A 22,659-nucleotide genomic window follows, 5' to 3' on the forward strand; every position below is an offset into this window, starting at 1 on the left:
ACGAGGCTACAAAGTCTATTTTGAACTCTATCAAGGCAGGACAAGTCCTTTCTAGCAGCTCCTGCCCAAATGTGGCAACAGTACTCCATCCTTGGACATATCTGACTCTTATATAGATAGAGAATTGCATCAGCAGTGAGATATCTACTGGATCGATAGAAGGCCCCACCATTTTTCCAGCAGCCTTGGCAACAGATTTGATGTACGTGTTCTATTTCAGATCAGGAGTAAAGGTAAAGCCTAGAAGCTTGTCAAAACATGAGGCCTCCCCAAGACGAGAGCCATTCATTTCAATTGATGCCAAATGGGGATCAGAGCGTTGATGATGTAAAGATAGAAGCTTGGTTTTAGATGCATTAAAAGTAACTAGCCACTCCTTTCCCCATTGTACCACGCGCTCAAGATCAGAGGAGAGAGAATCAGAGAGAACTTGGTCGTTTACGGTCTTAGATGTACTACCATAGATGGTAGTGTCATCAGCATAAATAGAAATACACTCTTGTGTTCCCTTGAACTGAGGAATGAATTTGTCAGTAAATTTAGATGTATTTGGCACAATAACTATTTGCTGTCAATTAGAGAAGTAGATGCCAACATTAAAGATGCCCCTCCCCCCCAAGTGTCAGGGGGAGAAATCGTTCTTATCGAATCACCAAATAAGTCCCAGCCCTTCTGCAGTTTGGTCAAGTAAGTCATCTGCTGCTTATGTAAATTTTTATTTGCATCAACTTTGTGATAAAAATATCTTGCATGATAAAAATGTGATAAAAATATCTTGCATGATAAAAATATCTTGCATGATAAAAATATCAAGCGTAGAAATTTGGAATTCAAATAAAAACTATTTTCTGGGTAGACTTTCACCATTCTTTTTAATATGCGCATATATTGTCTTTAACTCTTTGCTTCCATGCGAGTCGTTTGTTCTATTACTTTATTTTTTATTTATTTATTCACTTTGTTTATTTATTTCTCTTTTTGCTTTTACCAACTGTATACCTTCTCTTTAAATGTATTTATTTAATGCATTTTAATTACATATGCGTAAAAATGGTCTCTAACACTTAGTCCCACGCGAGCCGTTTTTATGGTCAGAAGAACTCTACTCGATAACGAATAGCCTATGCAAGAATATAGAAGAGCTAGGACCACCTTTCTTTCTACTATAGAAGACAGAAGAACTTTATTAAGTAGTATACTTAATATATGCAATCACCGTACGCTTGCTTGTATTTAAGTGTCCTCCATGATACCCATACCATACCAAACCACTGCACGTTGCTCATAATTTGACTGACACTATATTTGTAACTGCAATATACATAATCCCAGCTGTGATACTAGGGCTAATTTTCTGAATAGATGCAACACTCTGCGCCTGACCTTAATGACTACAATTCCAAATCCCAACGAACTAGCTGTCCCTATAACTGGGAGGGAAAAACCTAATAGCTAGCTACGAAATCTTATACATTTTACCTCCAAGACGATTGCGTTTGTCTTACCTGCATGCATAAAAAAATAAAAAAAAAAAAAAAAAAAATTTCCTCCCTTCTTCAAACTAAACCTTACCTGTAACTCAAAAATCCTAATGGAAATCCATCTGTAAATAAATAACCCCTCTTCTCTTGAACGCTAACAATCTACTCCTTCCAACCTATCCGCCACTACACTCCCACATTGCTCCGCATCTGTAGTGGAATCGCTAACTTCCAGCCCCTAATCCCTCACATGCAAACTGATTTAATAGCCATCACTAAACATCTATACATTTCTACCTCTAAGGCAGGCATTACAGCTCATTCCTATCCAGTAAGGGACTTAACAGCCTATGCACATAAAGGCAGGTACTTAACAGCCAAAGTACCCAGAAACAAAGCGATATGCACTACACAACTGTCTCCTCGAGTTTTGCAACGACTAATTACGTTATTGAAACGACACTCCTTGTTATGCAAAACGCCCCATGACTCTTACTAAAAAATACCTACAACTTCAACTCTATTCGCACCTACTGAAAACCTGCCCATATATCTATTCACCTAATTACGCATGACTCAAAACTTGCTGTCTTATCCATGCTATATTGCCCTTACATCTTAACCCTCCTATCATCTAAAATAGCTCGGGCAAAACTCGTAGCTCAATTCTTAATACCTACTCATACTGTAACACTATACTAGACCTAAGCTAACATTAATAAAATAAAAAAAAGGGTAAGACTAAAATCACATTATCTCCTCCCTAACAAGCCCTCTTACAAACATAGACGCTTACACTGCATGAACTTCACCCCCCCCCCCTTTATCCATTAACAAGTAAATAGCATGTCCCTAAATCACTTTGAGGAGTGTAACTAATCAGTAGAGATAAAATCCCTCACAAACTAACCCAGTAACACTAACAACGCGGGGTCGCAGAAATACCTGGATTAGAACCTAGGCGCGGAGAAAACCCTCTCAGGGCTGACGGACCCAGTAGGTCTTCCCAGATCATCCGTCTAGGAGAAGGAAAACTCTGAAACTAAACCAAAGGGGAGAGAGGCCTCTTCAGTCTTGGATGACAACCTTCCTAGAGCTGGTGACTCAAACAAATTCACCGGTTTGCAAACCTAAATTGCTTAAGGAGTAGATAGGCTCTGTCTATCGCCCGGCTTCCATACTCCTTCTTTGCCTATTAGTCAAGCGCAGAGACACTATCTCAGTGATTCGACAGAAACACCCAGCGGTAGATCTTGTTTCCTGGCTAGGGCAATGAACGCCGTTCTTCCCCATTCCCAGCATGCCCCACCCCTAAAACTGAACATGTGGGAGTGCTTGAGTATAAGATATGCCTGAGCGATTAGATTGGGTTGACCTTCTTCTAAAGGGTTGAGGGTACCGGATTGACAGTTCCTGGCTGCTGTTCCCGACTGGTAGTACAGGAGCCCTAACTCTTTGGTAGCGCTTAGAGCGGCTGCTCCATCAACAGTTGAATAATATCGGGTTGTTTGCAGTGCCATGACGCGCATGGAAAGGGACCCTGCACTCATCCCCGGTGGGCTTTCCTGAGGCCACAATCCTAATTGGAGAAAGGTCAGCTGATGGTCTACTTGTGATGCATGTCTGAAGCTCCGCATAACCTCTTGTTTAGCTCCCCCTTACCGAAACTCTTAAAAAAAAAATATGACGACAGTACAATCTAAAAATAAGCTTAAACCAGGATTAGGGACAAACAAATTCAACTTGCCTCCTCCCTTGAGGCTCTCATTCACAAATATCCGTGGGCTTAGAACTAACTTAGCTGATGTTGAAGCATTTCTCTTAACAAATACCCCGGATATCTTAGCACTAAGTGAGACTAACCTACACTCCTCCATTCCCTCTAACCACTTTAACATGCCTGGATATCTCCCACTCTGCCGTAAGGACTCTGACAGACATATGCACGGACTTGGAGTTTACATTCGTAATACCCTTCCCTTGACTAGAGAAACAAACCTAGAAACAGATGATCAAGCCTTTATGTGCTTTAGACTAAACGTGCAACACAGTATTAGCTACTATTATTTTCTCTACCGCTCTCCCTCGACTCAGGACTGCTCCATAATAAACAAAGTATCTGACAGCATAGACACGGCACTGTCCCTCGACACTAGCGCACAAATACATGTGTTTGGTGACTTTAATGTCCACCACAAAAACTGGCTTGGATTCTCTACTCACACAGATGCAGCGGGCAGCACAACCCATAGCTTCGCTATATCTCACTCCCTATCACAAATTGTTACGTTTCCAACCCGTTTCCCTGACCAGGAAGAACAACACGCATCACTTCTAGATCTGTTTTTGACCACAGTTCCCGATGACTGCATAACGAAGGTCCACAGCCCACTCGGGAACGCTGACCATGCAGTGATAATGGTTGAAATCGCCCTAAACTCTAGACCCAAAACTGAAGAGCCAGTGCTCAAAACAACGAGATATTATAATAAGGCTGACTGGGAAGCCATCAGGGAACTAATTAGAGATGCTCCATGGAAAAATATTTTCTCTCTCCCTGCTGAACAATGTGCAAACGAGACCACTGACTGGTTCAAAACTGCAATCGAAGCGCATGTTCACATGCGGAAATTTTATAGTAAGCCCCACTCTCCCCAATGGTTTACGTCGACTTGTGCAACTGCCATTACTCAAAAGCAGCATGCATACCGTAGGTTTAACCGACATAAGTCCAGTTCAAACAGACTGAAATATATAGAAGCTAGAAATAACGTTAAGAAAGAAATAGCGACAGCTAAGAGAGAATTTACGGAAACCACTAAAAAGCGCATCGAAGCACAAAAACTAGGAACTCGAGACTTCTGGAAAATCTACAACAGTGTAGTAAATAATGGGCAATCAACAATTCCCCCACTAACCAACAATCACGAGGTTGTCTCCTCAGCAACCGACAAGGCTAACATGCTTGCCAGTCGGTTTGCCTCAAACTCCACACTGGACCCTTCCAACCACCCCCTACCTGACTTTCCTATGCGGACAGACGCCACACTAGACGATCTGAAAACCACCCCTGCTCAGGTGCATGCTATCATAAAAAACCTTGACACCTCAAAAGCATGTGGACCCGATCTTATCCCAGCTGTGCTATTAAAAAAGTGCTCAGCCGAAGTAGCTCCAGTTCTCTCCAAACTCTACAACAAATGTCTTAATGAAGCTTGCTTTCCGGGCTGTTGGAAAACTGCTTCTGTTGTACCAGTATTCAAGAATTCTGGCGAAAGGACAGACCCATCAAATTATCGCCCCATTAGCCTCCTCCCACTTTTTGCCAAAATATTTGAGACCATAATTAACCATGCTCTAGTCCATCATCTTACAGATGCTAAACTACTGACTGACAAACAATATGGATTTAGACAAGCCCGTTCCACAGCAGACATCCTCACTGTGATCTCTGAACGTATATACCAATCACTGGACAAAGCGGGGGAAGGCAGAGCGGTAGCTCTAGATATATCTAAGGCTTTTGACAGGGTATGGCATGAGGGTCTCCTCAGTAAAATCAGATCATACGGTATCACTGGTAGAATACTTAACATAATTAAATCCTTCTTAGATAAGAGAAAAATCCAGGTAGTCCTTGACGGTCGCACATCTAAACAATATGATATAAATGCGGGAGTGCCCCAGGGTTCTATCCTTGGACCTCTATTGTTCCTGATATTCATAAATGACCTCCCCGACAACATTGCCTCTGAGATGGGTATATATGCTGATGACACTACACTCTATGGCAGACACGACAGGAAGACGAATGAACACATTTCTAAAGAAATGGCAGAAACACTAGAGGAAGACCTCCAATCTGTAGTGGAATGGGGACAAAAGTGGTTGGTCGCATTCAATGCTGCCAAGACTAAACTAGTTTCATTCAATAATTACAAGAAACCCTCTCTACCACCCATAGCAATGGCCAACGACTCTTTATCTGAGAGTCCATCTTTCAAACTCCTTGGCCTAACGTTCACAGGAAACATGAGTTGGAACAATTACATTGAAGGCATTGCCAGGGCCGCTGCAAGAAAGGTAGGCTCTCTCTACCGTGCTAGAAAACTACTAACACCCGAAAGTATCCTGTACCTCTATAAGGCCACCATGCGCCCATGTATGGAGTATTGCTGCCACATCTGGGCTGGTGCATCTGCTACTAGTCTCTCGCTCCTTGACAAGGTTCAAAAGAGAGTCGCAAACCTGATAGGCCCTGAACTGGCATCTAAGCTTCAGCCTCTGTCCCATCGACGAAATGTTGCATCCCTCTGCCTTTTCTACAAGTATTTTAGTGGTGAATGCTCTGACGAACTGCAATCACTTGTGCCCCCACGACGCGAGCACCCTCGACAAACCCGACAGGCTACTAGATCCCACCCCCACACTGTAGAGGTCCCTAGATGTAAAAGATCTTTTTACTCCAATAGTTTCTTCCCCAGAACCGCAAGACTCTGGAATTCCATTCCAGGTCCCTGCTTCCCCAACAGTACTGACGTGCAGAAGTTCAAGTGTAACGTGAACCGACACCTTGCTGCCCAAATCCCTACATAGTACCCCAGTAGTTGTTGCCCCTGATAGTAGCCCCCTACACCAAAGTGGCAATTTGCCTTGTTTGGGGTGAAAATGTAATAAAAAAAAAAAAAAAAAAAAAAAGGTACTTAAATTGTTGGTCGGTAATGACCATAAAGGTTCGCTCGGTCTCGGTTTTGAGGGACGGGTGTGTCCAAGTTCATTCATTAAAAATATTTAGCCCCTTGAGGTAAAACATGATTCTGAATCTGCAGTAACTGAATTTACAGTAGAAGGAGGCCCCTTCTTCTGCTATACATGCTCGATTGCTAATGATGGAGCAACACCTATGTTGTGTTGCGACTCATGCAATAATTGGTATCATTTCAGTTGCGTTGGAGTTGACCAGCGGGACACCATAGGCAAGTGGGTTTGTCCAAGTTGTACAGACAAAAAATTCTTATATTACATTATCGGGGTCATCGACTTAATTAAAGTCATTTTCTCTTTATTATTTATGTAGCAACCCCCCCCCCCCAATGAACTATACTCTCTGACGAATCAATGCTTCCCTGTAAGTTCTTCGGCCATAGACTGGCCAATCGACATGCAGGGCACATTGATCCTACTGTCCCCAAAAAGAGTGCAGGGGACATCCAACAGTCAGCACAGAGCTGCGAGCGAAGACACACCTTCTTCTCCTCCTCACCCAGCACCGACAGTCCGGCTTGGACCTGACTCAATAACTTCGAGCTCCACCACTATTATCCCGTTGAATAAATACTTGCAAATGTTTAATGTTAAAAGGAGTTTGTCGTTTTTATCGAGGGTTCTAAAAGATAAATAATTAGCTGGGGTACAACTACAAACAGTTGGTTTTAAATGTTTTGTAATTAATATAGCTCATTCTTTTTATTTATTTATTTTTATTATAGTTATAATTTTTATTATTATAATTAGATTTATTAAAAAAAGTTCTGTAAATATATTTTAAAAAAAAATGCACTCAGAAAGACACCCATTTATTTAAGTATATTTTGTTGGCACTGTTTTACAATTTGTCATTGTTCTGAAGGAGACAACTCTCTTTAACTAAGAAATTAATTCATTTTTTCATCTCATAATTTAGGACGCTTATAACGCTGTCAGTAAATTTTCACAAGCGGTTTACAAAAACATACTTTTATGTTTTTCATTCTTTTGTTTGTGGGAGGGGGGATATGAGGGGCATTCAATTATAGAACTTGTATAGAATCACCTGTGTCCGTAACAACAGTAAACAGAATTTTTGTGAAATATTAAAGGGTTCTTCTGCTCAGTTAATGTCGGCACGTTACTTATAAAAAAAAAAACGGTTAATTAAACTGCAGAAGCACCTGTTAAAAACTATACAAAGGAACTATGTTACATCTCCACGCATAGTGATACAGCGTACAGATTGGAACGTTTAAGAACATCGGTATATAAGGATTTTCCACGAAATCAAATCAGTTCATTCCAGTTTCTCTCTTGTCTTCCCCAAGTCTGGATGTCAATGAAACTCTGCCACTGGAAGGCGTTAAAATCACATGTCTTGAATTTGCATGCCATACATATGTACCTAAATTCTCATCATGGAAAATTACCACGTCGAACAAGAATTAATTCTTCTTTAAATAATGTTATTTTGAACTACTGTTTTCTTATGCAATGAACACACACACACATACACACATTTTGCTTACATGGTTTAATGACTGTTTTTCTCTCATAAAATATTCACATTCATTTCAAGCCACGTGTAACACGCTGTTAATAAAAACCAGTAATTTTAAACTTCATGCTATTCTCATGGGATCCTCATTTAGTTAATCCTGCATAATGAACACTCGTTGCGAGAAAACACTTACATTGGAACGATTTGAATTAATATTCCTAACACGTAAATAAATGTTATTTCATATTAATAGAGTGATTTCGAGTTCTTTGTCAAGTGCCATTATTTTCTGGAGTTGTTTATGTAGCAGAAACAAATAGAACTCTTTTCTTGTGCGTCAGTGCCTCCCCTGACTGTGCGATATGGCACATACTGACCAATAAGAGGTATAATGCAGGGATCTTCCTTACCCCCTTAAGGAACTATAACTGCTTCCGTCCCGGACGAGAAAAACTCTTCCCTTTTCTAGCGAGACATCAAAGAGAGCAGACCTGTTTCTTCACACTCTCTCTCTCTCTCTGCCTACACTGGTATCTACAATTCCCACTTGGGATTAAGTACCGGGCAAAGGCGGATGAGTTCTATCCCTAGCTATATCTAAATGGCATCATGCCCTTGCTTCAATAGACCTTTTCCTTGCAAGTTTTATGAAGTCTTTTGTTCGTTTATTCAGTAGCTTGTGTTGAAATATTTATTTTATTAGCGAGTGCCCGAAAAGCATTAACTCAACTCTCTAAATTTCTATTTTTATTTTCTGTATGTGAGGATGTGCACTGGTGGAAACATTCTATTAATCAGCACTCTCATTAAATTTACCTTTAACAGTCTGGTGGATACTCTACTACTTTTGACTTAAAGCGATTCCTGCACCTGCAACCTCGCTCCTAAAAATTGATAGATCCCAATTGCGAATTAGCGAACACTGATACACATCTTTCTAATTAGTGACAAAGTTCCTATCGAGTTTTTGGTTATTTTTAGTTAATTTTTCTTTTAATAAATCTTGTTAATTATGTTTCCCACGTCTCTTATTTGGATCAACTTTTTCCAGCAGTTCTTGTCAGATGACTGTTGAACCCACGATAATATCTTGGAAATCCGGGTCAAAAGATGGTTCTGTGCTTGTACATCTGTTTTACAGGGCAGAAATAATTACGTTATTATTTAGAAATCCATTCTTAACATGGGCAGGTGGTATTTTGTAACTATTCTTGACTTTCACCTAACAATTTAATAATAAAAAGTATCGTAAAAATTGAATTTAACTTGAAAAAACTATTTTTAAAAAATAACACGGTAATATAGATGCACAAGCACTCAATATTCTTTTCCTTTTACCTTTATCGGAATTTTTAAATTTATTCCATTTTGTGTTTTATTTATTTATATTTTACCTGTTCCGTTGTTGATTTGAAAGTATTTAGAACTAGAAATAACACAAGTGGATGTTTTTGGAGTTATTTCCCTTGTATTGAAAGGAGACAAATATCAAAGGGAGATAACTAAAATTAACAAAACATATCCTCCAGTTTAAAAATATGAGTTTTTCCTCTCTGCTGATTTTTGTTTTTAGGGGATTATTAAACCATTTTACATATTATCAGGCGTCTGGAATAGTCTAAATAATTTTTTCAAATAAATTGCAACGAAATACACCATTATATTTGCTAATAACACAGTAAACAATAGCAATTGAAAACTGGTTGTCAGAAGCAAAGTTTGATTTGTCAGCTAAAACGCTATTTGGGTCTGAATTTGAAAATCCAACAGCATTATACGTTAGATGAATATATATATATATATATATGTGTGTGTGTGTGTGTGAGAGAGAGAGAGAGAAAGAGAGAGAGAGAGAAAGAGAGAGAGAGTGTGTGTGTGTGTGTGTGTGTGTGTGTGTGTGTGTGTGTGTGTGTGTGTGTGTGTGTGTGTGTGTGTGTGAGAGAGAGAGATACTTGAAAAAGTTTGGATAAATTAAGCTATGACTGATTTCAATTAATGTTTATGTGAAACGTGTTGGAGAGGAAATGTTAACATAAAGCAAATATAATCTTATAGTCTTATGTTATTTTATCACATCCAAAACATAGATTTTATTTTTTCACTACCAATGCACTGGCCTCAGTTGATATGAATGGCTCTAGTAGTAAAAAAGTACCCTCCTCCAACAAGCTTCTTTTACTGACCTCAACTCCTGACCTAAAATGGAAGACTTTGATCAAATCAGTTGCCAAAGTCACTGAGAAAATGGTTGCATTCTATCGCTCCAGAAGGTATCTTACTCCCAACACAATTCTCTACCTTTATAAGAATCAATTATGTCCTAAAATGGAGTACTGTTGGAGTAAAATGGAGTACTGTCGCACGCATCTGGGAAGGGGCCACTGGAAGCAGCCTATCCTGCTTTGACAAAGTTAAAAATCGGCTTGGAAATCTGATAGGTAATGCCTTTTCTCTTCCCTGCAACCTTTTTCTCACAGAAGAGATGTTGATGCTTGTCAGAGCTTCAGTCTATGGTCTTGCCATGCCAAACTTTCATAAAAAGTACTTGCCTAACTACAACTATTATCATCAATTTCCCTTACTTTCTGTCTATGTCTAAATTTAAATGCAAGTTCCATGAACAAAGCTGTTTTCTTAGAACTGTCCAGCAGAGTAACTCTGTTCTGGAAGTCTGCTTTCTGGCTGACTACAACATAATCGTCTTCAATTTCAATGTAAAAAAAATTCTTATTGAACCGTTCCCTTAAATAGTAAATTTCTACCCAATTTCCATCGCCTGATGTGCATTAACCTTTATCGTCAAGTGGCCTTCAGGTCTTAATAAGTGGTGACTCCTCTGTAAAAAAAAAAAAAACACCCTATGTTGTTCAGGATTCAAGAAGGAACACAATTTTTTTTTCTTCACAATTCTCATAAAATCATATCATTTTTTTTATTTTCTCCCTGCCTCCTGTTTTATATAAGAAATCTGGCCAGTGAGGGTTGAGGACATGCTTTGCTTGGAGATAAACATTATGGGTAGACATACATATATTTGTATTTCATTTTCTTCACTTATATAGAAGAATTTTCTAATTCTGAAATATATGCATTTCATGTCGACTTTTAATTTCTTTCTTTTCTATACTTTTTGCTCTCATCAAGTACATTGTTTTCTGGGGTAGCTAAGTAGACTTTCTCTTTTGTAATCATATGTAGTTTTGCTGCAAATAATATTACATCTGAAAACAGACGATTGAATATTTTACTGAGTGAATTCCTGGTTTCATTAACAATGTCTTATGATGAACCTCATTGTCAACTGAATACAGACATTAGTTAATAAGAAGCATTTGGTGGGTCAAATGCTAAGTCAACTGCTTCAATTAATGAGGGAGTTAGTTGAAGATGTACTTACTGATGGTATTTTTCTTTAGTAATTCTTTGTATCACAGTTACTATCTAATATTCTTTGAACAATTGGCATTCTTAGCAGATAAAATTATGAGTTTTACTGGGACTTCCCTCCCTCAAATTCCGACTTCTAATTTTTGTAGCAGAGATCTCATCGTTTATCATAAATTCAACCCCAGACTCCAAGTTCACAAAAGGCTGTTGAGCAGCTTACAAAGGAGATAAAAAGTTTAAAGTTCGATAGGACCCAATCATCTAGTCAACTTAACTATGTCTTTCAGTCTCCTCAAAATTAGGTACTCTGGGTTGGAACAAAAATTAAAATTGCCTCCGTCTGAAAGCATTTCTCCTTAACTAATTCATTAGAATAATTTAGTTGACATCAGCATGAGAATCGTTTACAGAAAAAAAAATAATGACTAATAAAATGGGGAAAAACAGGAAACAAAAAGAAGTAAAACATTTTATTTAAAAAGATAAATTTTATTATAAAACTAACAAAGGATTTTGCCGAGTGGTAAAATATGCTTAAATATTAGACTATTTTCAAATATCGTCCTAAATTGGGAATGGAGCAACGGACTATATAAGTAGATATTAATAAGTCCCTCTTACCTTTTTTTTTTTTTTTAAATGGAGAGTAGATAATGCACTGTGGATGTGTTATTGGCAGCTCCAGTAACTCCCTCTTCTCCTTTTTTGTTCCAGGTCGGTAGTACTTCATGAACAGTAGCCTGAGATGTCGAAAATTTTCTGTTTCTATATCTATCCTTGTGGCCATGTCACTAGTAAGGGTGCTGGAGGTAAATGTTTCATCTGGGCTGACGTTATCCACCTGATAGTCAGGGACCCGAACCTTGGATTAACCACTAAGGAGGCTGTCCTATCAGCAGGTGCAAAGTACTGGGGCTGCAGTATTGCCATTTAGTGAAAGGATTCTGGACCATTCAGTGGTTTCTGGTGAGGCCTCTCGATGCCATACTAGTGGGTAATTGTTACGACTTTACCTGATCATGTGCTGCAAAAAGAAAAAAAAATGTCCTGTCTTTTTCTCTCTTACTTTCTCTCTTTGTTCTGCTCTAACCAAGTCTTTCGACCTGTTCTGCAAATCCCAAAACCTCAACATGAAATATCTCCAGAAAAAAAACACGTATAAACCTAGAACCCCATCCTTCAATGTAGACCCCTAATACCATGTCTCCTTCTCCAACATCAGGGGTCTATGTTCTAATCTTCCAGAGGTTGAAACCCAATTACAAGAGTCGAAACCAGACATATTCTTTCTAAGCGAAATTGGCATAGGACTGACCACTTCCCTAGATGAGTTCATAATTAAAGGATACTCTAACTTAACATCTAAATCTGACCCCTAAGATCGCCATAGGCATGGAATATGTGCCTACATTAAAGATGGCTTTCCGTGTGGTAGGGATATCTCCAGAGAAGACCCTAATTTAGCTTATATGTGCTTCCGGGTTGCACTTGCTTACACCACCGCATTTATATTTGCCCTCTATCGCCCCCACAACAGGGGGTTACTATCTTAAAGAGTATATCTGAGAAAATCGACCATATCCAGTCTGCTCATCCTTCAGCTAACATTCACATTTGCGGTGACTTCAATGTCCATAATGCGGAATGGCTGACCCACTCAAATAAGACAGATGACGAGGGGAGGTTCTGTCATGATTTTGCCATTGCCTATAACCTTACTCAGATTGCTCACAAACCCACCCATGTGGCCAATACTACCAGTCAGTGTGCAAGCCTTCTAGACCTTTTTCTCACAACTTCCCCTGAGCTATGTTCATGTTCTGTTCTTCTCTGGGATCCTCTGACCACTCAGTTGTATCACTTAAGATAAAAATGAAATGTAATAAGTCTTCAGACATACCTCTCCACCGTACTGTATATCGATACTCTATGGCTGACTGGGATAGCTTCCGTACATTTATATCTGATCTACATCTGCATTCTATGTTTAAAAAGGATGTGTCCTCTATAGTATCAGACTTGACTGAATGGTTAATTGTAGACATAGACAAATTCATACCATCCAAAAAATTCCAACAAAAACTAACAGCCAGCCATGGTTCTCCCCAGAATGTACTGCTGCCATCGCGCACAGAAATCACTTTTTCCATAGCTACCAACGTAATAGATGTACTGAGACTAAAGCTGCTTTCAGGACTGCCAGCAACCACTGTAAAAGAGTAATAAAAAATGCAATAGAGCTATATGCTCAGTCCGTTAAATCCAAAGTAGCTGATCAGCGGCTCGGTTCCCACCAGTTTTGGCAAATAGTTAATAGGATCTTGAACAGAAGTGTGTGTTCTATTCCAACCATCATCAATGGATCTGAGGTCATCTCGTCAGCATCAGACAAACCAACCTATTTGCCAAGAACTTTGCAGCTAACTCTACCCTATGCGACGAAGGCCATCAACTCCCCGTATTTCCTCCTATAACAGACAACATGCTATTCAACATAAAAATATCTGTGTATGAGATCGCCAAGCTAATCAAGAACCTTGATTCCAGTAAAGCAATTGGTCCAGACGGCATTCCAATTATAGTGTTGAAAAAGCTTCGACCAGAAGTTGCCCCCATATTTACAAAACTGTTTAAGTGTTGCCTTAAGGAGAAATGCTTTCCAACACCCTGGAAAACCTCATCAGTATGCCCTGTATTTAAGAATTCAGGTGATAAGTAATCTCCCTCTCAGTACAGACCAATAAGTCTCCTGTGTGTCATGAGTAAACTGCTGGAATCCATATTAAATAGAGAAGTAGTCAACCACCTCAGCAGAAATAATCTTCTTAGTGACATGCAATATGGTTTCTGTTCTGCTAGATCTACAGCAGATGTGCTAACGGTTATATTTCATAGGATTAGTGAATCTCTTCGACAAAGGCTTCCTTTCTAGGGCAATTGCTCTTGACATATCAAAGGCCTTTGATAAGGTATGGCATAGGGGCCTACTTCACAAGATTTTCAGCTACGGTATAACTGGAAATGAGTTCTCAATTATTAAATCCTTTCTCTCTGATAGGCTCATAAGAGTAACGGTTGATGGGCAGAAATCAGAGACCCCCAGTATTAATGCTGGAGTCCCTTAAGGGTCTATCCTGGGTTCAACTCTCTTCCTGATCTACATCAATGATCTCCCAAAACACATACTTAAATCATTCGTTGACATCTATGCTGATGACATGACCATCTATGGCAACACATCAAAAGCCGTAAATTGGCATCAATTGAAATGGATGGCTCTCGTCTTGGGGAGGCTCCATGTTTTGACAAGCTTCTGGGCTTGACCTTTACTTCTGATCTGAAATGGAACACGTACATCAAGTCTGTTGCCAAGGTTGCTGGGAAGATGGTGGGATCTTTCTACCGCTCCAGAAGATATCTCACTACTTATGCAATTCTCTATCTTTATAAAAGCCAAGTACCTCCAAGGATGGAGTACTGCTGCCACGTCTGGGCAGGAGCTGCTAAAAACAGCCTATCCTGCCTTGACAGAGTACAAAATAGACTTCGTGGTCTAGTGGGGGAGGCCCTTTTCTCTTCCCTGCAACCTCTCTCCCAAAGAAGAGACGTTGTGAGCCTGTCTTTGTTTTATCGTTATTTCCATGGCAAGTGTTCGTCTGAGCTCCAATCTCTGGTCTCCCTCACCACTTCCCTAGATGAGTTCATAATTAAAGGATACTCTAACTTAACATCTAAATCTGACCCCTAAGTTCATAATACACCCGTCTAGTTGAAGCCACTGTCATTAATTTTCCCCACTCTTTATCTGTGCCTAAATCAAAGCGTAGATTCCATGAACAAAGCTTCTTTCTTAGAAGTGCACGACTGTGGAACTCTCTTCCGTTTGCCTGTTTCCTACCTGACTACAACTTGGATATCTTCAAGTCCAACATAAACAAATTCCTGATGAACCGCTCCTTTAAGTAAGACACTTTATCAAATCTCCAATACTAACGATTACTAAGATACTATCACATTGATTACTGTACACACAATAACCCTCATCCCCGAGTGGTTTCCGGGCCTTGATAAGTGGTGACCTCCATGTAAAAAAATATATATATATTTTAATTCAGGCAAATTTCATATTTATTATTAGAGTCAATTCCCTATTGAATATTATATTGTACCTAATATATAGTAGTGATTTAAAAAGTTAAAAATATGACTTGCTATCAGCTAGAATTGAAACCAAAACAGTTAGCGCTCCAGCTACATTCTCTACCAGAGTAGCTATTGAGAAATAGGTAAGAAAGATTTAATATTAAATGACTTGAAAAGAAATTAATTTCGGTATGTGTAGAAGGAATAAAAATATGTTGGCACATATGCATTTCAATTTGTTGATATATCATGTTATTCATCCATCTAAACAAAGATTTTATTTGTTATAAACCATCCTTTGTGTATAGTTAATATTTCCTATTAATTTCAGTGTTGTGTGACCAATAGTTTAAGAGTTTATTGGTTAAATATTTTTACATACACACTGAAACACACACATCTACTGACTTATTTATCTAAATTCATATTTCATAGAAAAAGATTTTCACAAAAGGAAAATGGTTAAACAAAATGTCACGAGTAAGTCTATTTTCCACCTGAAGAAATACAGCTCAGTTATTTCGTAATTTTTACTCATTCTGGCGCTGTTTTAATTTTCGGCTACATACACTCAACAGTATAGTTGACTTAAATAATTTTTTTTTTTTTACATAGGCATCACCACTTATCAAGGTCCAGAGGCCACTCGAGGATAAGGGTTAAATTGGACAATATAGTAATTGTTAGTAATGGAAATTCGGTAAATTTGTTAACTTAAGTAGAACGGTTAATCAAGAACTTGTTTACTTTGGACTTGAAGATGACCATATTGTAATCAGCTGGAAAGCAAGAAAACGGAAGACAGTTCCACAGGCATGCAGTTCTAAGAAGCTTTCTTCATGGAATCTACGTTTAGGTTTAGGCACAGATAAAGAGTGGGGGTAATTATTGGTAGTGTTTTCAGCTAGACAGGTGTTTCTTGTGAGAGTTTGGCTAGGGGGACCATAGATTGGAGCTCAGTCGAGCACTTGCCATGAAAATAATGATAAAGCAGAGACAAACTTGCAACATCTCTTCTGTGATAAAGAGGTTGCAGGGAAGAGAAAAGGACATCCCTATGAGGCTACAAAGTCTATTTTGAACTCTATCAAGGCAGGATAAGTCCTTTCTAGCAGCTCTTGCCCAGATGTGGCAACAGTACTCCATCCTTGGACGTATCTGGCTCTTATATAAGTAGAGAATTGCATCAGCAATGAGATATCTACTGGATCGATAGAAGGATCCTATCATTTTTCCAGCAGCCTTGGCAACGGATTTGATGGATGTGCTCCATTTCAGATCAGGAGTAAAAGTCAAGCCCAGAAGCTTGTCAAAATATGAGGCCTCCCCAAGACAAAAGCCATTCATTTCAATTCATGCCAGATGGGGATGAAAGAATTGATGATGTAAAGATAAAAGCTTGATTTTAGATGCATTAAAAGTAACCAGCCACCTCTTTCCCCATTGTACCATGTGCTCAAGATCAGAGGAGAGAGAATCAGAGAGAACTTAGTCATTTACGGTTTTTGATGTGCTACCATAGATGGTAGTGTCATCAGCATAATTTTACATGAAAAATAAATTTTGGTCGCAAAAATTGGGGAAACAATCGTGAAAATCTGAACAAGTCGGTCACTTTACACTTGTTTACAGAGACCATGTGCGTCTGCAAAGTTCAAGGTCAAATCAATGTCGATTGAAATCTGTCTTTATTTCCTTCTTTGACTCGCGTCGTTTGGGGTCCTTATTCCATTCTTTGGTTCAAAATAAAATAAAAATGATTATTCCTAAAGTATCTCCGTTTAGAATTCTTCAATTACAATATTTTCGTTCTTTCTTAGGATAAATAATAAAATTCAATATAATTCTTTGATAAAAATTTACTCTAGACTTCTTTTTGTTTTTTTTGTTTTTTTAAATTCCAGGTGATTAATGTTCAATTTCTGAAATAAAAAATTGCCTTTCACAAATGAGAATATCTACAGAAAGAAAAACTTTGACTCATAAAACCAGGTGAAAAAATAAATAAAATAAAATTAAAAAAAAAAAGTAACCAAAATAGAAATACATTTTATTAAAAATAACAAATTTTATTTAACAATTGATATTTTTACAAAGAGATTAAAAGAAAAAGAAGAATGATTAAAAAAAAGTCTTGAGTTTTCAATAATACATTCAACATTTTTATGTAATGTCTGTTAATATGTGAGTTTTGAGCAATGGTTTTATGTAATATCTGTTAATGTGTGAATTTTGAGCAATGATTTTATTTGACGCCTGTTAATGTGTGAGTTTTGAGAAATGGTTTTTATTTGACGTCTGTTAATGTGTGAATTTTGAGAAATGGTTTTTATTTGACATCTGGTAATGTGTGAGTTTTGAGCAATGTTTTTATTTGACGTATGTTAATGTGTGAATGTTGAGAAATGGTTTTTATTTGACGTCTGTTAATGTGTGAATTTTGAGCAATAGTTTTATTTGACATCTATTAATGTGTGACTTTTGAGTAATGGTTTTTGAAGTGACATCCAAGAAGTAAAACACTTACAGGCGTTTTCTGTGATTACAATGGAAATAAAAATGGAAATTTAAAAAATATCCTTGAATTTTGTAATTATACTAGAATTAACTTTTAGTTTTAAAATTAATTTTCCATCTGATAATTAATCTTCTATATGCTGAATGAATTCTAAATATAATAATCAGTTATTTTTACTTACAGAAACATTCAATTTTACTGAATAACAAAATTTATGTGAAAATAATGAAATTTGATTTTTAAATCAACTCTGATGATAATAATAGAACAAAATGATTTCTTTAGAGAGAGACAAAAATCCATCCTTAGCAACGACACCATAACTCAGGACTAATGAGAAAAAGAAGAAAGAAAGAGAATTTTTCTGTAGCAAAGAAATGTCCTCTGTTAACAAAAAAAAAAATGTTAACAAAAGAAAACAGAACAAGTAACTAAATAAGATTTCACTTTCAGATGACGTCGTCATAATCAAACTCGTCAAGAGGACCAAATAGTATCTCTCTGTCAGAGAAGCAGGCATCATTTTCGCCGTCTTTGTCATCGTCGCCATCATCATCATCATCATAGTCACTTATTTCACAAAAATCAAAGTTGATTGGTGAATGTGTGAAAAATTCTTCATTCATGATTTGTAGCCCTAATTCGATGCTGTATGAATGTTCAAGGTTCGTATGAATGGAACTGAATTCTTCACCGTGTGAATCATCATCATCAACAACATCAACGTCATCACTGTCATTATCATCATCGAATTCATCAAGGGGGCCAAATGATATTTCTCTGTCAATGAAACAGATGCCATCATCATTATTAAATTTTGTACAGTGTGAATTCTCATCATCATCATCATCATCATCATCATCATCATCATCATTGTCGTTTATTTCACAAAAGTCTATACTCATTGATGAATACTGAAATAATGTTTCGGTTTTATTTTCTGGTATCAATTTCATACTGTGCGCATGTTCCAATTTTGTATGAATGGAAATATTGGCTAGAAAAACAAAAAAGAAAAAAAATAATTATTTAAATTAAAATAAGAAAAATGAAGAAAAATCTTTTTAATGAAAATTTAGCTAGAAATTCAATATTAACTGAGAAATTCTAAAATTAACACGAATTTCGGTAAAAAAAAAAATTAAAAGCTTTCAAAGTTAATTAAAACAATCTGCAGAAAATAAATCTGTTATTATCGTAGAATCTTACTTTATTCAACTTGCATGACATTCTTGTTTATGAATGGACAACATTTTCAGCAAAAACTACTGATATTTTTACACACGCGCACATGCATGTGTATATATACATGATGTTGAATATTTTTCATGCGTTATTAAGTGTACTTATCTTTTATGGATATCTTTTGTCAGATATCATTTATTAGTGTCTTCGAATGTCTGTAAATTGTGTTTTTGCTTGCTTGAACCTTTCTTTCTTCTTTTATATTCCACTCAATTATGCCTATAATATATATCTGTCTCTGATTTGTGTTATGAAAGCCTCGGCTGTATACTCAATGAAACATGTGTAAGACACATATAAAGTAAAAATCCGCCTATATATTAAAAAAAATAACTAAATAAATAAAAGAAATAAATGAATATAAAAAAATAAAAAAGCATGTTTGTGGATTGACTTTATGTGGTAATTGGAATATAAAATTAAAGCACACACACACACTCACACACACACACACACACACACACACATATATATATATGAAATAAAATGGAGGTGAAAGGACTTGAATACTCAACGTTTCACCCAATTTATGCGGGCTTTTGTCAATGATAATCCCTCTTGAAAAAGCCTGCATAAATCGGGTGAAATATTGAGTATTCAGGTCCTTTCACCTCCATTTTATTTCATATCGTTGGATTTAATCCAGGTCAACAATCATATATATATATATATATAGAGAGATATTGAGATATATTGATATATATATATATATATATATAGAGAGAGAGAGAGAGAGAGAGACAGACAGACAGACAGACAGACAGAGACAGAGAGAATCTTCTACATTTCGTCCTCATAAGGAATCATCAGGCTAAGATGCATGGAATTCGTGTAACCTGCTCTTTCTATATATAAACGTAGTGTTTAGGTCAGCTAACAAATCAGGTTTATTATGATTTAAAGTTTTAATAAGGTTAAAGTTTTCATTAGTCAAAAGTAATTACTATCTAGTTGTACTCATCTATTAAACAGTGTTGAAGTAAATATTGAAAATTGATACGTAAAATGCTACCTCTTGTCACAACAGTTAAAGGGAACACATGAAATAATATGTGTTGATTCTGAATTATTGGAACTGATATAAAAGAAAAAGTGTAATGTATTTTTCTGAAACTATTCTTTCTCTCTCTCCACACACACACACACACACACACACACACACACACACACACACACACACACACACACACACACATATATATGGTGTGTGTTATAACAAAAAAGGTTGATGGTTATAACTGAAGCATTTTTGTCATATTAATGATTTCTTAGCATTAAACATTAACAGAAAACATTAAACACGTTCGTTACAGCATGCTGTTATGATTGAATATATAAAGACCGTGTTCGTGTGTTCCTATGCCAAAGAGTTACAATCTTTGTACGTAGGAAAGTAGTTGTGTGTGTGTGTGTGTGTGTGTGTGTGTGTGTGTGTGTGTGTGTGTGAGAGAGAGAGAGAGAGAGAGAGAGAGAGAGAGAGAATCGTGGCTTTGTAGAGATATATGATACTCTCAGATGTGAGTAATTTCCTAGCATGGTAGAAAGAGATAACTTTCTTCTCAGCAATGTCTTCAATTTACTTGTTCTAATTCATGTTGCTTGCGAATGTTAAGCTGAGGAGTTTGGACAATGAGCTTTCAGGTAGCATATTATCAGTCATGGCAATTTATGGGTGAGAAGGTTTCTTGTAATTGTTAAAAGGAAAGAAGTTAATCTTGGCAGTATTGATTATTACCGTCCATTTACATCCCCATTTCATTACAAAGTGAAGATTTTTCTCTAAGACTGCTGTCACGAAGAGGTCATTTATGAATATCAGGAGAAATAAATAAATAAATAAATTTTTATATTTTCAGAATATTTTTTATGAATAACTGAGGTGATTTTTTTTTTCAAAATCATGACGATATGACTAAACGTTGACATAACTTTAAAAAATTTTTTTTTTTTTTTAATAAATGATTTCTTTATCGAAGACACGCATGTCCAAAAGAATGGAAGAGAAATAACTCCTGAAATCTCTATTCGAATTATTTCCAGGAAAAAAAAATCAAAGATCAGAAGAAAGAAAAAAAAAGAAAAGAAAATTGTCCCAGAAAAAATAGAATGAAATTGTGAAAATGTTAATTATAGGAGAAAAAAAAAACTTGCAGCCATGCATAATACAAGAAATGAACCTTTATAGTACGTAAATAAATATATATATGTCCACTGGCCAAATTATGTTTGAAAATATGTCTGTTCATGACATATTCACATTTAAAGGATGATTTGTATGTATAACATGAAAAATAAAGACACAATATTAACAACACAAATGTTTATAAAATGATTTTAAGGAAAAGAAAAACCTGTCTCCATTACATTAATGCAAATAAATATTTTTTTAAAATGGTCTAGTAAAAAGTTGGTTATTTTAGTTAATGGCATATCAACTTTTATTGCCATTTAAGTTTGGAATTGTTTTATCTAAACAAATGATATTCTTTTGCAAATGAACTATTAGAAAAAAATAATTGTACTATTTAATCCATAAATGTGCAGAATGAGGGGATGCATGTCTCACTCCAAAATTATTTTATACATATTTGATACCCAAGCAACATTGACGAAATTTGCTGGCAATATTAATAAAAATAAAAAAAGGCCACATTTCAAATCAAATGAATCAGATTCAGTAACACTAAACTGACAATATTGAAAATTTTAAATAGTATACAAGAAAATAAATTGAAATGGTATCCATTATTTTTTAAATGGCCACTTTTCTATTCAACCAAATAATCAAAAGGAATATTGAGTTTAAAACAAAAGCTTACCTTTATTAATAAAAGGCATTTGACAAATGTCACAAGTGTGACTGGCCAAATTATGTTTGAAAATATGTCTGTTCATGACGGATTTAAAGGATGACTTGTATGGACAATGGGGACACTGTCGGCATTGAAATGTATTTTTAAGCTTGGATATTTTTGAAAGTTTTCCTGGTGTCAAGATGGACGTTCGTTTGTGGTGATATTTCCGTTTGTGGTAAATAACATTTCCCATTGTCATAAATGGCTTCTTGCAAAAGTTGCAGGAAAAAGAATACTTGATGTTTTTCACCATCTTTTTCTTCTTTCAAGCAAAAAAGTTAAATGATTTTGTAAATAGAATTAAAATTGTTTATAATTTTCGAACCAAAATATTTCAGTTAAAAATGAATTTTTTTTTAAATTAGAAATTCTGTGAAAGAAAAATGAACTGTTGGTGAAAGATTTAGGAGGGATCAAAGCCCGACCTTTTTGTGATAAAGTCTATTTCAAGAAGTTGTCAACAAAGACGTTGACTCACTGCTTGCTTATAAACTTTGAACCAGAAATAAATGATCAAACCAAAGTTATATTCTTTTAAAATAAATGTGGAATTGGACTTTAGACTTTAAACTTCAGTATCATATTTCACTGAATGACAATAACATTGAGGTCAATGAGGCTACACACAACATGATCAAAACACCACTCCCACAAAATGTGAAATTCTAACCAAACAGATGTTTCTAAATTACTGATTAATTACTAAATAAGAAAATGTTTATATACAATGAGATTAAGTAGAGAAGCATGTACAAATATTTTCAATGGCGAAAAAAGTTT

The 22,659-nt window shown here is 36.4% G+C and overlaps 1 protein-coding gene across 1 annotated transcript; it reads right to left on the minus strand.

The window, feature by feature from the left end:
- Positions 1-17,281: 17,281 nt before the first annotated feature.
- On the minus strand, positions 17,282-22,457 carry LOC145288238 (uncharacterized). The gene is made up of 2 exons (XM_080136275.1): positions 21,844-22,457; positions 17,282-18,776 (listed from the first exon to the last, which is right to left on the minus strand). Exons 1-2 carry the CDS (start codon positions 22,130-22,132, stop codon positions 18,229-18,231), a joined length of 837 nt encoding a protein of 278 aa, XP_079992401.1. The 5' UTR covers positions 22,133-22,457; the 3' UTR covers positions 17,282-18,228.
- Between the last annotated feature and the right edge of the window lie 202 nt (positions 22,458-22,659).

This window comes from Euprymna scolopes, chromosome 11 (genome assembly GCF_053919585.1).
Source record: "Euprymna scolopes isolate OS-2025 chromosome 11, ASM5391958v1, whole genome shotgun sequence".
NCBI lineage: Eukaryota > Metazoa > Mollusca > Cephalopoda > Sepiida > Sepiolidae > Euprymna > Euprymna scolopes.